This window comes from Cynocephalus volans, chromosome 8, assembly GCF_027409185.1.
Source record: "Cynocephalus volans isolate mCynVol1 chromosome 8, mCynVol1.pri, whole genome shotgun sequence".
NCBI lineage: Eukaryota > Metazoa > Chordata > Mammalia > Dermoptera > Cynocephalidae > Cynocephalus > Cynocephalus volans.
In genome coordinates, this window is record NC_084467.1 from 468,032 (window position 1) to 483,382 (window position 15,351).

The 15,351-nt window shown below is 60.1% G+C and overlaps 2 protein-coding genes across 4 annotated transcripts; one reads left to right on the forward strand and one right to left on the reverse strand.

Annotated features, from left to right (window-relative positions):
- The first annotated feature begins 564 nt into the window (after positions 1-564).
- Positions 565-3,794, forward strand: PUSL1 (pseudouridine synthase like 1). The gene is made up of 9 exons (XM_063104122.1): positions 565-697; positions 975-1,029; positions 1,122-1,309; positions 1,421-1,570; positions 1,661-1,831; positions 2,698-2,752; positions 2,829-3,000; positions 3,099-3,186; positions 3,346-3,794. Exons 1-8 carry the CDS (start codon positions 621-623, stop codon positions 3,179-3,181), a joined length of 951 nt encoding a protein of 316 aa, XP_062960192.1. The 5' UTR covers positions 565-620; the 3' UTR covers positions 3,182-3,186; positions 3,346-3,794.
- Positions 3,676-15,257, reverse strand: INTS11 (integrator complex subunit 11). Of its 3 annotated transcripts, none has more exons than XM_063104119.1 (17): positions 15,142-15,257; positions 12,910-13,007; positions 12,308-12,381; positions 10,712-10,940; positions 7,839-7,937; positions 7,725-7,759; positions 7,291-7,429; positions 6,786-6,850; positions 6,016-6,205; positions 5,807-5,890; positions 5,218-5,307; positions 4,968-5,130; positions 4,737-4,844; positions 4,583-4,644; positions 4,360-4,502; positions 4,149-4,278; positions 3,676-4,057 (listed from the first exon to the last, which is right to left on the reverse strand). In XM_063104119.1, the coding sequence occupies exons 1-17, from the start codon at positions 15,167-15,169 to the stop codon at positions 3,992-3,994; spliced, it is 1,803 nt and encodes a 600-aa protein (XP_062960189.1). In that variant the 5' UTR covers positions 15,170-15,257; the 3' UTR covers positions 3,676-3,991. The 3 variants fall into 3 exon arrangements, with proteins under 3 accessions (XP_062960189.1, XP_062960188.1, XP_062960190.1); XM_063104118.1 differs by having other exon boundaries at positions 4,583-4,647; XM_063104120.1 differs by lacking the exon at positions 15,142-15,257 and adding an exon at positions 14,663-15,107 and having other exon boundaries at positions 4,583-4,647.
- Positions 15,258-15,351: the final 94 nt, after the last annotated feature.

Sequence of the window (15,351 nt, forward strand, 5' to 3'; positions counted from 1 at the left end):
TGAGGCCGTGCCGCCGCCCCGCCCGCCTGTCACCGCCGGGGAGCGTCGCCAAAGTCCGCCGCCCGCGCGCGCCGCCCGCTGTCACCGCCAGGGAGCGTCGCCAAACGCCCCTCCCTGAGTCCACGGGCCGCCAGGGCGGGGAAGCTAGGCGGGCCCGCCACGCCGGGCGGCAGGGCGCGGGGAGGGCGCGGGCCCCGCCCGCTCCAGTCATCCCGGCCGTTGCGCAACCCGGGGCGTTTGCAAACACCACATCTGGGAGGACTCGGCCGGATGGGCGGGCGGCGCGGGGAGACGGCGAATGCGCGACAGACCGGGCCGGAGAACGGGCACGTGCACGCGTGCGGGAGCGTGCGGGGCGCGGCGCAACGGTCAGCGGGCCTCCCGGGGCGCCGCCGTCGGAGTCGGGCCCCGGCGCTCGGCAGCAAGCTCGCCCTTTGTACCCGCTCCCTAAGCCCGGGCCCGCCTCCGCTCCCCCGCCCCCAGAGGCCGTGGGGGGCTGTGTCAGAATGCGGGGGCGGAGCGAACTCAAAGGCGCAGGCGCAGGAGCAGCCGGGGGCGTGACCGGGCTGCGTGCGCGCAGGGGCCCCACGTGCGTGCTCCCCGCTCGGCCCGGCTCCGTTATGGGCTTGGCCCCGGCGGCGGGCGCGGTGCGGGCGCGCTACCTCGTGTTCTTCCAGTACTCGGGCTCGCCCTTTAAGTACGGCTTCCGGCGTCCGCCCCTCTCCCGCCCCCGGGCTCGAGCAGCGGGCGCCAGCGCGGCCGGGCTGAAGCGGGGCGGACGGGAGCCAGGCCGGGAGAGGGGCGGGGCGCGGCGGGGCTCGGGGTAGGATCCCTCCGGCGTCGGGGCGGACGCGCGTCCACGGACGCGGGACTCGGGCGTTCGGGGGCAGGAAAGGGGGTGGTTGGGCCTAAGGGGGGGCGTGGGGCGGGGAGCCTCCGCGGCCGCCGCCATGACCCGCCGCCTCCGCCCGCAGCGGGGTCGCGGCCGTCAGGGGCCAGCGCGCAGTCGGCGTCCAGAACTACCTGGAGGTGAGCTCGCCGGCCCCGCGCGCGGGTTGGAGGGCAGCTCTGCCAGGCCCGGAGGGGCAGAGGGGACCCGCCCCGGCGCCTCTGTCCTGCAGGAGGCCGCGGCGCGGCTGAACTCGGTGGCGCCTGTCAAGTTCACCATCTCCAGCCGCACCGACGCCGGGGTCCACGCCCTGAGCAACGCCGCGCACCTGGACGTCCAGCGCCGCCCGGGCCAGCCGCCCTTCCCCCCCGAGATCCTGGCCGAGGCCCTCAACAGCCACCTGAAGCACCCAGCCATCAGGTCAGCCCACCACCTCTCAAGGCCCTGGAGCGGTGAGGGGGGAGATTCCAGGGCGTCACCTGGGCAGGTGGGCGGAGTCGTTCCTCTGGTGAACCCGACCTGCTGCCACAGGATACTGCAGGCCTTCCGCGTGCACAGCGACTTCCATGCGCGCTACGCAGCCACATCCAGGACCTACCTGTACCGCCTGGCGACTGGCTGCCCCCGGCCCGACCGGCTGCCTGTGTTTGAACGAAACCTGTGTTGGGCCCTGCGGCCAGAGTGAGTGTGGGTGATAGTGGGCGGGAGGGGCTGGTAGGCCCACAGCATGACTTCCCTCTGCCTCCTGACTGTTCACCTGGCTCCCCGCAGCTACCTGGATGTGGCGGCCATGCGGGAGGCCGCCCAGCACCTCCTCGGGACGCATGACTTCAGCGCCTTCCAGTCTGCGGGCAGCCCGGCCACCAGCTCTGTGCGCACACTGCGCCACATCTCAGTGTCTCCGGGCCCAGTCAGCCCCTTTGTCCTCCCCCAGGAGAGCAGGTGCAGGAGGGGGGCCTTGTACTAGCGCTGGTCTGGAGGCCATAGGAGACTGAATGTAGCTCCAGCACCTCCCCAGCAAGGGCTGGTTGAGGCTGCACTGGGGGCAGTGGGTGTCCATTGGGCCTGGCTGGGATGCTTCAGGATGCAGGCAGTTGGGTGGTGGGGCTGACACCCAGGAACCTGCAGCTGTGCCTCCCCCTGAGCTGGAGTTCCTGCCAGGCTGGGGAGCAGAGGACGGAGAGTGTTCCATTTCTTTAAGAAGCTCTGCCCAGAGCACTCTGCCCAGTGGATGGGTTTTGGCAGCCACTGAAAAGACTTTGCTGGGGCCAGCAGTTCTAACCCAGCCTGGCAAAGAGCAGCTTCCGCTATCCTTGGCACTGTCCAGGGGTCTCCCACCGGGGGGCAGCAGCTGACCCTACGACCACCTAGTTGGTGCCAGCCCCAAGAGGAGAAACTTGTGTGTAACCAGCTTTGCACTGTGGCAGCAGAGCATCAGGATCAGGGCATGGGTGTCTGGTAGAAGCTTCCCTCCCTCAATGTCCCAGGACCTTAGCCTTGGTGGCATCTCCACCTGAGGACACAGGGCAAGCTGGGCAGTGGTCAGACCTCATCCAGGCAAGACTAGGGCACCCTTTCAGCAGCCAAGGCCCCGGGGGTTCTGCTGTTTTAATTCTCGAGCACTGGTTTTATTTTAGGGACAGGGGACCAGTGAAGGCCTCTGGGTGGATACACAGGGGAGAACTAGGCCTGTCTGGGGCCAGAGGCCAGCACTCAGTCTCCGCTGGCCCCTGCCCCCCTCCCTGGTCTGAGGTCACAAGGGGTGGGGGGTTGGGGCTGCCCTATGTCACAGGCACCTGTATCCCCAGGAAGCTGCAGTTCTGGAGCGTGGAGTTTGAGAGCCAATCCTTCCTATATAGACAGGTGGGCTCTGTCCTAGGGCTCTCCCAGGGGGTGGGGGTGGGCAGGCTCCTGTGGCAGTGTCCACTCTGGGTCACAGGTACGGAGGATGACAGCTGTGCTGGTGGCTGTGGGACTGGGGGCTTTGACACCAGCCCAGGTGAAGGTGATTCTGGAGAGCCAAGATCCCCTAGGCAAGCACCAGGCTCGTGTGGCCCCAGCCCGTGGTCTGTTCTTGAAGTCAGTGCTGTATGGAGGCCTCAGGGACCTTGGTAAGAGGAGGTGGGCTGGAAAGGGGTCTCTGCTCACTGGGGGAGGGGCTCCTTGCAGCAATCCCAGCCCCCTCCCCCACCTCCCGTTGTCCCAACAGATGGGAATCCAGCCTGTGCCCAGAGTGAAAGCCACGGCACAGGGGGCAGGGAGGCCCAAGGACTTCAAGCCAGGGACCAGTAACTAAAGTAAGGAAAAAGACCAAAGCGTGGAGTGGAGGTGCCCCCTGCCCCAGGGCCATAGCCCCTCAGCCCCAGCCCTGACCCAGACCCTGAGAATACGAGCATGGGGCAGACAGACTTTACAGTCCACTTGGAGGCTCTGGGCTGACCCAGGTCTGTCCATAGGTCCTACCTCCTGCTGTCCCCAAAGCGCCTGGCCTTGTGCACCCTGCCCGGTCCACAGCATGGAAGCCACAGGTGCCTCTGGACACTCCACCAAGGTCCAGCCAGCTGCTACTCATCAGGCCCAGCTGCTCTTCCCTGTCCTGCATGTCACTGCAGCCGGCAGGGACTGGCCCTGTGCTGGCCAAGCCAGCATGTCTACAGCCACCCAGGGCCACAGGGGTCCTGCCTGGCCTCTTGCCTCCCCCTCCCCCACTCTGGACATCCCCCTCTGCCCATGGATGGGTGGGTGGGATGGAGACAAGGCGTGGGTATCAGGACAGGAACATCAACCACCTTTGATTCTGCTTTTACTGAATCTGTGGCCCAGGAACCCCACGCCATTCCTCTCCTCCGTGTCCAGGAATAGGAATAAAAGACAAGGAGGCCCCAGAGGCCCATTTATTTCTTCAGCCAGAGAAGCCCATGTGTTTTTTTAGCCAGAAAAGCAGCTCGGGCAGGTGTGTGATGCTGTGGTCTCATCCCTGGGGACAGTGTCTGTGCCCAGCCATGGGATCTGTTCGCCCAGGGTGCCCACAGTACTGGAGCAAAGCCTGGGTCCCTCCAGTGGGAGAAGGGCAGAGGCACAGGCCCGGGCAGTGGGCCGGCCTCAGCTGGGGGTCTGGGGAAGGCCTTTCTTGAGGAGCGATGTGAGGTAGCTCCCCAGCTCTTCGTCCTGCAGGGGAAGGCAACAGGGGCGTGGTTGTCCCCTCCCCACCTCAGGCAGGGGACACAAGACACCAGGGATTCCCACTGGTCCCTCTCACCTGGTAAGTCCAGGAGACCAGCAGCACCTTGGTGCCTGGGTCCTCGGAGTGGGCAGCGGCCTGGATGAGGATGGACTCGACGGTCACAGAGCCGTCAGGGAGATGCTGCACACAGTGGTCCTTCAGGATGCTGTAGGAGGCACAGTGAGAACCCTGCTGCACGCCTGCCACGCCTGCGCACCAGGGCTGGGGGGGCAGGGCAGGAGCCCACCTCTTGAGGTGGCTGTGAACACGCATGGCAGTCTCCTGCTCCTTGCGCGTGTCGTGCAGGTGCACGCGACAGGTGAAGCGCAGCTGGTGCTCAGCCAGGCCCAGCTCCTTGAGGGCTTGCTCTGAGGACACCAGCCGCAAGTTCTGCAGGACAGGGAAGATGGGCAAGTCAGGGAGTGCAGGAGGACCCCCGCCCCCCACCACGGGACCACCTGCGTTCTCACACTGTCCTTCATGATGAGGGTGCCGTGCAGGAGCCGGGGCTTTTTGGCCTCAGGGAGCAGCCCTGCTGGGAAGGGGTTAGGAGCCATCAATGTGGGCTGTCCACGTACCAGCCACCCCTCACCCCACCTGGTGCACCTCCCCCACCCCACATACCCTGTGCCATCTCCTGCTTCAGCAGCCCCAGTGAGATGCCCACGGGGATGCTAGGACTCGTGGGCAGTGTCACTGTCTCGCCGTTGGCCGGCATGTAGCAGTTGACCCCTAGATTCAAGGGCAGAGACAGCCTCACTACAGGCCAGCCCTGCCTGTGCTGACCCCGAGGGTGGACCCTGCCCAGCATCCACTCTGCAGCATCCCCTGAGCCCGCCCCACCCAGCTGCCTACGGAATTCCTGCTCGATCTTCTGCTTCAGGAACTCCATCTTCTTGGCCTCGCCGTGCACCAGCAGCACGCTCTCTGGCTCCGCCTGGCCCACCAGCTGCATGATGCCCTTGGCATCAGCATGGGCACTGAACGACATGTACTCCACCTGCATCTTGACTTCCAGCTGCAGTGTCACAGGGCACAGACACAGTCACCACCAGGAGGGGCCTGGCTGTCCTGCCCTGCCTGGTGGGTGGGCGTTGGAACTCACCACCTGCCGCCCCTCCATCTCCAGCTTGCGCTGCCCACTGAGGATCTTGTGGCCCACAGTGCCCTGCACGCAGTAGCCAGGCATGATGACCTGCAGGGATGGGGATGGATCTTGCAGCTGCCCTGCTGCCATACAAACCCCCAGCCCTGGCACATCAGGGGCTTCCTCCTGAGACCCCCACCCCTCCTGAACACTTGGAGGGGGCCACATCCACCCTGCTGGCAGCCTTCCCTCGCTTGCAAGTCTTGCTGCAGACCCTGGAGGGCCCAGGTTTCAGCACAAGGCTGTCCAAGGCTGGGCTGGGAGCCCACCACTATGGCAGCTGCTGAGAAGGCTGGAGGCCTTCCTGCTTGATATAACGAAGCTGAATCACACAGGAGTCTGGGCTGCATGGGTCAGACCCTGGGATTCCCCTGGCAGCAGCACTGCCCCCAAGCTAGCGTGGGGCCAGGCCAATGGGCAGCTGAGGGGCAGGGTGGGTGGAAGGAACCCCTCTGGCCTCCAGCTCTCCTGAGGTTGTGGGTAAGCCCCTGCTCCCCCAACTCTGCCCAACCTTTTTCGGAGCCAGCCTTTGGCCCAGACCCCTCACCATGTTCTTCTCATTTCCTGCCCACTTCCGGAAGATCTGCAGGGACTGGCCAGCGTGCAGCATCCCTGGCGTGGCAAACACGACCTGTGGGACATACATGGGGAGTGGTGAAGGGGGCAGCACACGCCCTGCCCCGCCCAGCTCCAGCCTCCGACCACCACTGAGTGCACGTGGCCTGCGCAGCCACCCGTGCCCAGCCAGGGCCTCACCATGGGGCCGGGGTTGTCTGCAAACGCCCGGTCGAAGGCCTTAATGTGCTTGAACTCAAACATGTTCCTCTGCACGAAGGTCTTCCGGATCTTTTGGTTGGTCCAGGTGATGAAGAGCTTGTAGTAGTGGTTGGCCTTCTCCGTCAGGCCCGTGGAGAAGTAGATGGGGACCTTCAGGTTCATGCGCTCCCTGTGGACCCGCCAGCCCAGTCAGCACAGCGGCCACAATAGAGAACGCTGCAGGACAGGCCTGGGCCACATGTCACTCCCCATGCCCTCATCTGTATGGCTACATAGCCATGGCCTAGGCTGAGAGTCGAGTGGAGGAACCAAACTCCCCACTGACTCCCACCCAAGACCACGGCGGGGGGGCTGGTGCCCTCAGCCTGCATCGTCCTATAAACCACAGAGCATGTGAGAGGAGGATTCAGTGGGGGACCAGGGACCCCAACCACAACCAGCAGACGACGGTGTGGACATGATGTTCCAGGCCTCCAGCTTCAGGCAGGGGGCCCCACGGCACATGCCCTCTCCTCTCTGAGCAGGCTAAGATGCCCTCGGCACCCTGACCATGGAGTGCCCTGCTGCACCCAAGGGCTTTCAGTGCTGCCTCAGCTTGTGTAGCCCTGCCTTGCCTGGAGCCAGCCCAAGGTCCCTGCAGGCCAGGCCTAGGCTGGGTATGAGTGGCCTGCTCTCTGTGCAAAGTCTGCCCCATCCTCCTCCACCCACTCGGGGCAGCGTTCCTGGGAGAGCGTCCTGGCTGCACCTACCAGAAGGTCTCCAGCAGGATGCAGAGCTCCTGTGCACGACCCAGCGCAAACACGGGGATCAGCACCTGCAGGGCAGGTGAGTGGGCTCAGGTGGGCCCCTGGCCGTGCTGTCCCCCAGCTGTGGCCACCTTCAGGGAGAAGCTGAGACACATGCCAAGCACTCCCAAGAGCTTCAGGCCCCGTGTGGGCCCCAGCTCTCTCCCATTCCTCCCCGTTTTGTCCCAGCCGTGATCTACAGAAAGAAGGGTCTACAGCAGATGCTCTGGCTGGCTCTTCGTTGGGATCTGAGACGCGAGGAACAGACAATCGCCCCAGTGAAGGGTCTTACAGGAGTTTTTCTTCCTAACGCCAAGCAAACTCTTCTCCCTCCATGCCCAGAAAACAGAGAAAACACCCTCTACCCCAAGACCCCGACCACATGCCAGGGCAGCTGAACCTGCCAGAATAACCTGCAAAGCGTGGTCAGGTGGCACACATCTCAGAGCCCCTGCCTGTGACAGACTACCTTCCCGCCACGCTCCACAGTCTCATGGACTTTCTTCAGGAAGTCCCGCTCCCGGCAGCGCTTGGAGTCACGGATGGTCGTGGCGTATGTGGACTCTGTGATGAGTAGGTTGGGGCGGCACTTATCGATCCAGGCAGCTCTGGAACAGAGGTGGGTGTGGCCCATGGCAGACTGTCCCCATGTCTGCATGGCTGGGAATCCCATCCTCAGCCCTTCCTGGACCACTCTGGCTGGCAGCCTGGCTCCTCTGCACAGGCCAGACACTCGACTGTCATGGGCAGCACACTTGGGAGGAGACAGGAGGAACAGAGGCCCCAGCCTGAACCTCGCCCCTCTGAAGGCAGGGACTGTCCACACTGTACAGGTGGACCCATGGGGACACTGACGTGCTGACCACTCAGGTGCGCATGTAATAAACCCATTACTCTACTTACCCCAAGTGCCGGTCCGGGGTCATGTTATAATCACCCTGGCAAAGAAGGCAGCGGTGAGGAGGGTACCTTGCCAGCCCTGGCAGCCCTTGCCGATCCCCACACGCTTCCACTGACCGTATAGACCACAGACTCTGAGCCCACTTTAATCTGGAACATGGCTGCCCCCAGCACGTGGCCTGCGTAGTAGGCCTTGATCTCCAGTTCATCATCCACCTGCAGAGGAGAGGGCTGAACTCAGGCCTGGGGGCTGTGCCGGGCAGGGGGTCATGGCAGAGTCGTCCACCATCCAGTGCTCAATCAGAAAGAAGCACAAGATGTGGCAACAAGGACCAAAAACAAGAGAAAGAGCAGACTGTTGAGTCAACGGCTCCTGGAAATGGAGTTGTCAGACATGGACTTCAAAAGGTCTGTGAGGGTATATTCAAAGAGAGAAAAGACAGGATGAAGAATGTTGGCAAGAAACTAGAAACTATTAAAAAACTGGAGGGTGGGCTGGCCAGTTGGCTCAGCTGGTTAGAGTGCAACCTCATAACACCAAGGTCATGGGTTCAGATTTCTGTACTGGCCAGACACCAGAAAAAGATAAAACAAAAAAAGTGAAAATTCTCACACCGAGAACTATAATAACCTAAATTAACAATTCAATGGGTGAATTTAACAACAGATTATGTGTAACCAAAAAAGAATTAATGAACTAAAATACATAGGAGGGAATATCCAGAATGAAGCACAGAAAGGACTGTGGAGGGTCTGGTTTGAGAAGGCCTAACCTTCAGGTATTTAGAGCCCCAGGAAGAGAGGAGAGCAAGATGGGGCAGAGCCCATACTGCAAGAAACCTGGTGAAAGACATCAAACCACAGATCCAGGAAGCCTCAAACTCTCAACAGGCTGGATAGGAAAACGGCATGTAGGTCCATCATGGCACAAACACCAAAAACCAAGGAAAAGGATACAGCTCTACAAGCAACCCAAGCAAAAAGAGTCTCTTCAAACTAGCAGACAGAATGATAGATTCAAAGTATGGAGACAACATACTGTCAACCTGGAGCTCTATACCTAATGAAAAAAAAACCCTTCAAGAAACAAGGTAAATTAAATCCATTTGCAGAGAAAAACTGAGAAAACTCATCACCAGCAGATCCACACTGCTGTTCATTAGGCAGCAGGTAAATTCTTCCAAGTAAAAGGTGAGAATTGCAGGAAGTAGAAAAGCACAACAAAAGGGGTAAAGATACAGATAAAAATGAACAAATACCGACTTTACTAAGCATCAGAAATGACATCATGGTAGGGCCGGCCCTTGGCTCACTTGGGAGACTGTGGTGCTGATAATACCACGGCTGCAGGTTCGGATCCCTACATAGCGATGGCCATTTACCTCACTTGGGAGAGCGTGGTGTTGACAACACCAGGTCAAGGGTTAAGATCCCCTTACCGGTCATCTTTAAAAAAAAAAAAAGAGAGAGAAAGAAATGACATCATGGGCTGCCCAGTTAGCTCAGCAGTTTAGAGCATGGTGCCAATAACACCAGGGTCTAGGGTTTGATCCCTGTGGCCAGCCACAAAACAAAACAAAACAAAAAAAAGAAATGATATCTTGCTGAGTTTAAAATATAGTGAGGGAATTAAGATACATGGAAACAATGGGCTATAAGCCAGGCAAGGGGTAAATAGACTTAAAATGTTCTCAGACACTTTCATTGTCCAGAAAAGGCAAAAGATCAAAGTAATTTAGATTTTTGTTGTCATGGACGCATTTTGTAACCTATACCGCCAAAAGAATTGTAAAAGAGTACGTAAGCACTAAGTAAATAAACAGAAATAGAATTTTAGAAAACAAGGGCTTCCCGTGGCTCACTTGGGAGAGTGCGGTGCTGGTGACACCAAGGCCACAGGTTCGGATCCCTATGCAGGGATGGCCGGTTAGCTCACTGGGTGAGCATAGTGCTGACAACACCAAGTCAAGGGGTAAGATCCCCTTACTGGTCACATTTTAAAAAAGAAAAAAAAAAAAAAAAGAAAATCCAAAAAAGACAGTAAAGGAAAGAAAAAAACACAGCAGGCAGGACAAATGGAATATAAGCAGGGATAGGTGCAGCCAAACCCAGAACTGTCTCATGGGAGGTGGAAAGCAGCAAAACATGCACACGGAGACTACATGCTACTCCAAACAGCCAGTTTAAGATGTTGACACAGAAAGGCTGGAAGTAAAAAGAACAGAATATACCATGAGAACACTCAATAAAAGCGGGTGGTGATCTGACCACATTACCAGAAAAGTAGAACTTAAGGCAAAAAGCACTGTTGAAGATAAACAAGTACACTTCACACTGACAAAAGGCTCAATCGGAAGGATAAAATAGTCCAAAACACATAGGCACTTAATAACATAGTTTCAAAATACATTAAGCAAAACCCAGAGACTCTAATGAGAAACAGACAAATTCACAATCTTTCTGAGACATTTTGCCAAATCTGATTGGTCACCTGTCTGCTTAAAATCCTTTGATTCCTCCCTGACCTGCACACTACCTACTAGTTATCACAGCCTACTACTGGGCAGCCCTCAGGGCTTGCCCATCCTGCCTCCCCACCTAGCAACACGCCAGGAGTTCCAGTGCACCTTATAGCACCGAGTGTGCCCCAAGCCCTTGGCATGCTGGGACAGCACAAGTGTGCCCGTCCCACAGCCTCTTCAATGCTGCTCAGGCACAGAGGACCCGTGAACATGTGTACAGGCGTGCATGCATGCCCATGCACATATGTGTGTGGACACACACCATGTACACTCCCTCAAGCTCAATGCCAAGTCTGGGCTGGGACCCCATGTACTCGCCCACTGCTGCCTCTGGGTGGCCCCACGTGCAGGACAGGAGAGAGGCAAGTTGACTGAGCCCAAGGCCCCAGGACCTTCCAGAAACTGCACAGCAGGCCAAGGGGAGGAACGTGCGGGTGACCACTGGCTGTGGCACCCAGGGACCCTGACCTGGACCGTCTGGTGCAGGTGCACGGCCACCACCTTCTTCATGCAGTCCTTGATCATCTGTGAGGTGAAGAAGTTGGCCTCGCCCTTCTTGTCCACGGCAATCTTGCGGTAGTCTTCCAGCAGGATGGGGCAGATGGCCTGGGTGGGGTGAGTCATGTAGATGGGCCCGTCATAGCCCACCATCTCACTGAAGTAGGGGAGCGCCCCGCAGTGGTCCAGGTGGAAGTGGCTGGGGGGACGTGGCACAGGTCAGCCTGGGACTGCCCCTCTGCCGGCCACTCCACACCAGCTCTGAGCCTGCAGCTCATTCCTTAAGTGCCTACTATGCGTCAGATACTGTCCAGAGTACTAGAGTCAGGAATGAGCAAAACACAAAAATCACTACCTTCCTGGAACTTAGTTTGAACATCCAGCTGAGCAATAAGCAACAGTTAAAACGTGTCTTGGGTGGTGACACACCGGGGATGACTATACAGCAGCGCAGGGTACTCGAGTGTGGGGAGGAGAGCCCCGTCTCTGGCAGGTGGTCAGCACGACCTCCTGCGAGGGCGGCACATGACCCGAGGTGGGAAGGAGGCAGGATGGCGCCAGGGAGAGGCCCAAGGGCACGGAGGGCAAAGGGCGTGGCAGGGCTGCCGGCAGCAGGCAGGCTGCAAACCTGCCTCTGAAAAGGAGCCAGAGCAACTGAGGATGCTGCTTCCCAAGATGGGGCTCCTTCAGGCCTAGCAGACCCCCTGGGTGTTAGAGGGAGGGATGGGGCATCAGCAGGAGTCATCCAGACAAGCTCCCAGACCAGGTGTAACGTCAGGGTTCACGAGAGGGACTGGACCCTGAAAGTGTCTGCAGATTGTTTGCATGAAATGTGAGAGTGAGACAAGAGGGAAGAAAAGACGCAGGTGGCAGGTGGCATTCTCTTCCGGAGCGGAGGCAGGAGCTCTGCTCAGCCCTGTCAGGCTGGGGAGGTGACAGGCAGGTGGTTCGACCAGGAATCTAGAGGTCTGGGCCAGGGACAGCAACTCTGACATCTGGCACCACCGGCAGACAGCAGAGCCAAAAGCTCCTGAGACAGTGAAGGCCCCAGCGAGGACAATGCTGGGAGGGCCAGGGCTGGAGGTGGGGGGAGGAGGGACAAGCAAAGACCAGGGTGTGTGTGACCATCAAGGTGAAGAAGTGCTGATTTTGGGACCTGGAAGCCTAGTTAAGACCAAGGACCAGCAAGAGGGCACAGTCACCATTGACGAATGTTGTTGAGAGGCCGGGACGGAGGGTGCCTGAGAAGTGGCACTGGGCTCGGTGCGTGAAACACACCATCTTTGCACTGGTGGAGTGGCCTTCCCCTATGGGCCTGGCTTCCCTGGCATGGCCTCATCTTCCAGGGGCGCCAGCCAGGCTCTCGTTCATGGTGCTTGGGGACACAGCCAACAGGTACGCTTGGCATCAGGTGCCCTGGCTCCAAGGTGCTGCCTGCCACCCTGAGAGGTGGGCCACACAGGCAGCCTGGGGCAGACCACGTGGCCCAGTGGGTGACACCCCACAGCCTCCATGGGCAGGGAATGAGGAAGGACCGTCAAGGGCCCCCCTGCCCCTGGCACCCACCTGATGATCACGCAGTCCAGGAAATCAGTCAACCGGCCATTCTGGGTGATGTAGGAAAAGTCGGGGAAGCGCCTCTGTGGAAAAGCCAGGAGAGAGGATCAGATCAGAGTGCAGTAAGCTGCCCCTGGGTCTCCAGGCAACAGTGGGAGCAGCTGGCACCCCAGGGAGCAGCCCCCAGGAGGTGTCAGAGCACAGACTCAAGGCCAGGCTTGGCACCCCCACCCCAGCAGGAGGCACCAGGACCACTGACTGCTCACAGCCTCCCAGAAGGGGCCAAGCAGCTGCGTGAGATTAGGCTGACTCCAACAGGTACCTGAGCCGAAAGCTGAGCCCAGGGCCTCACAGCCTATAGAACCTTTCAGGGGCCAGGCCCCAACTCTTGTCCAGCCCTGTCAGGTGACTGATGGTGGGACCAGCCAGGAGGACGATGGCCCGAGGCCCACCCACCCCCAGCTCACACAGGGTGCAGCTGTCCAGGCATGCCTACCACCTCCCACTGGGCCCTCTGTCTCTGTGCAAGGCCTGGGGGCCTGCTGCAATGGCTCTGAGGATCAACCTGGGTGGCAGTGCCTACCCTCTGGGCCATCCACCCCAGGACTCACGTCGTCGTTGAAGCCCATGTGCATCCCACAGTCCAGCATGACATTCTTGCCTGCGATGGAAACCAGGATGCAGCTGCGGCCCACATCCTGACCGGCCCCTACTCGAAGGAGAGGGCAGGTGAGAGGCACTGCCAAGTCCCCTTCTCCCCCACCCCCACCCTGCTGCCTCACAAGTTCTTCAGAGCCCTTGGTAGGGTGAGAAAACTGGACCCTAGGGCCACTGTGTGGACAGATGTGCAGGGGGGGAAGCATGACCACCTCCACTCATGGGGGAGGGAAATGCACAGGGAGGGGATGAGGCACAGGTCGCCAAGCCCAGGGTGGAGGCCCAGGGCCTACACGCCCTCCATCCCTCCTTCCCCTGGACTCTCAAGGTCTCAGTGATCTGCTGGCTGAGAAATGGGCACTGCACTGTGGTCCCCAACACCCAGCAGAAGCAAGCTATTGCTCTGCGGGGCCTCACCACAAACAAATGAGGCCTCCTCCCCAGGACCTGTCCCTAAGCACACAGAGGTCTGGGTGCCCAAGTTCTGGTATTAGGCACCTCCTGGTGGTGCCACCACAAAGGAACACCCATGTGGCCTCAGCCCAACCACAGGGAAATAGAATGCCCGGCTGAGGCCACAACATAGATGCCCCAGCCCACACATGGGCGACACAGGCCTCACACTGCCGGGCAGCTTGAGGCATCCCCCAACTCAGACCCTAACCTGAGTTTTTCTCCAGTTCTGACCACCAAGCAGTCCCACCCAGCTGCTCCTGCCAGAGACCTTGGCCATGCCCCCCCATGTGACCATGTGTTACCTCCTCTGGGATGTGGGGCCCACAAGGAAAGGGACACAGCCTCTGTACAGCCTGTGTCTCAGCGGAGGTCTGAAGACAACAAATGGCCTGGTTTCCACCTTGAATCTGGAAGGCACGAATACGTGCCTCTCTCTGCCACCACACACACAAGGGTGGCAGGGCCATGGCCCAGAGCCTGCCCACCTCAGGCAGCCCAGCCACTGGCAGGGATCTCCGGTTCTCTGACAGGCCTGTTCCTGCTCCCACCAGAACATGGGCTCCCTGAGGGCGGGCTCTCAGCTGCATCCCTGCTGCGCCTCCAGCCCCAAGGCTGTGCCAGACTCAGAGGCCGCCCGTTTCACAGGAGAGGACCTAAGGTCACTAAGCATGGGGTCAAGTTCATTTTTTCAGATTCCAAAGCCCAGCTCTTAGGTGCTGGCAGTCCTGCCTCCCAGCAGGACCCACAATAATTCCAGGGAGCAGACAGTGGCCTGAACTGGGCAGTGATGTGGGGACAGCTTTGAGCATGCTGGAGGGCAACAGACTTAGGAGAAAACAAAGGAGACATCCTTGTCCACGTGGAGCTCCCATGCTAGGGCATGGAGACAGATGACAACTAAGTAAATATGACATCCTGGGTGTATCAGATGGAGAGGACCGTGATGGAGAAAAGGAAGGCAGGGAAGGAAAAGGGTGTTCATAAACTTTCAGAACCATGACAGGAAAGCCCTTCTCTAGAAGACAGCCTCCGAGCAGGGCAGTGAGGGACTGCTAGGACGGGAGCAGAGCCGTGCAAAGGCCTGGGCTTGGAGAGAGTGGGCAGAACAGGCGGGAAAGGGGTCACACGAGAGTGGGGTAGGCCTGAAGGAAGAGCCCAAAGAGGCCCCTGGAGAGCAGCCCTGGGCAGGGGACAGCAGAGGTGACCCCGTGCGAACAGCTTGGATTGGTGGTGCAGGGTGTGGACTCTGACCTGGCAGGCCAGGGGTGTTCCCTGAGGCTGTCAACAGCTCAGTGTCCACACCAGGGGCTGGGCGGGCTCATTCCAGGAGGCGCTCACACCAGGGGACGGGCAGTGAAGGAAGCAGGTTCCGGGGCGGCCGGAGACACGTGTGTACGAGGAAAGCCCAGAGACGCCCAGAGGGTTGGCCACCAAAACGACAACCCCAGTCGTTCCCGGGGCCCTGGATTTCGAGTGATTCTTTCCTCCCCTGCGCTGTTCTGTGCCACTGAGGCCTTCAGAAGTGTGCGTTTATGTTGCTTTGCAGAAAGCAACGCTGTCTCCCACGCCGCAGACATCAGGCGGGTCCAGGCCGAGCTGAGGGCTGACTGCGGGTGGCCCGGCTCGAGCAGCGCCGGGAGCGGGCGAAGGCCCCGCGCACAGCCACCGCAGCGAACGCTCGGCCGGGCCCGCCCGCTCCTCCCACGGGCGCCCCGGGGGGGCCGACTCACCCAAGGGGGTGACTCTGATCTCGGGCATCGTCCCGGTCACGCTCCCCGAGCCGCCGCGCTCCGTCCGCAGGACAGCCGCGGACCCCCGCGACGCGCGGCGACGCACTGCGCAGGCGCGACCCTGAGGGCGCCAGCTTCCGGCCCGCTCGCCGGAAACGCGGCCCGGCGCTTCGGGCCTCCTGATTGGGCGGCCGGCAGCCACTCAGGGCG

Excerpts from the sequence above, each read along its gene's own strand:
- INTS11 (XM_063104118.1), bottom strand. The coding sequence starts at position 15,169 with ATGCCCGAGATCAGAGTCACCCCCTTGG. Across the intron at positions 10,941-12,307 it reads CTGGACTGCGTGATCATCAG|CCACTTCCACCTGGACCACT; the intron begins GTGGGTGCCAGG and ends ACGTCCCCCCAG. Across the intron at positions 4,648-4,736 it reads GAAGCAGGAGATGGCACAGG|CAGGGCTGCTCCCTGAGGCC; the intron begins GTATGTGGGGTG and ends ACCCCTTCCCAG.
- PUSL1 (XM_063104122.1), top strand. The coding sequence starts at position 621 with ATGGGCTTGGCCCCGGCGGCGGGCGCGGTGCGGGCGCGCTACCTCGTG. Across the intron at positions 1,030-1,121 it reads GCGTCCAGAACTACCTGGAG|GAGGCCGCGGCGCGGCTGAA; the intron begins GTGAGCTCGCCG and ends TCTGTCCTGCAG. Across the intron at positions 1,310-1,420 it reads CTGAAGCACCCAGCCATCAG|GATACTGCAGGCCTTCCGCG; the intron begins GTCAGCCCACCA and ends CTGCTGCCACAG.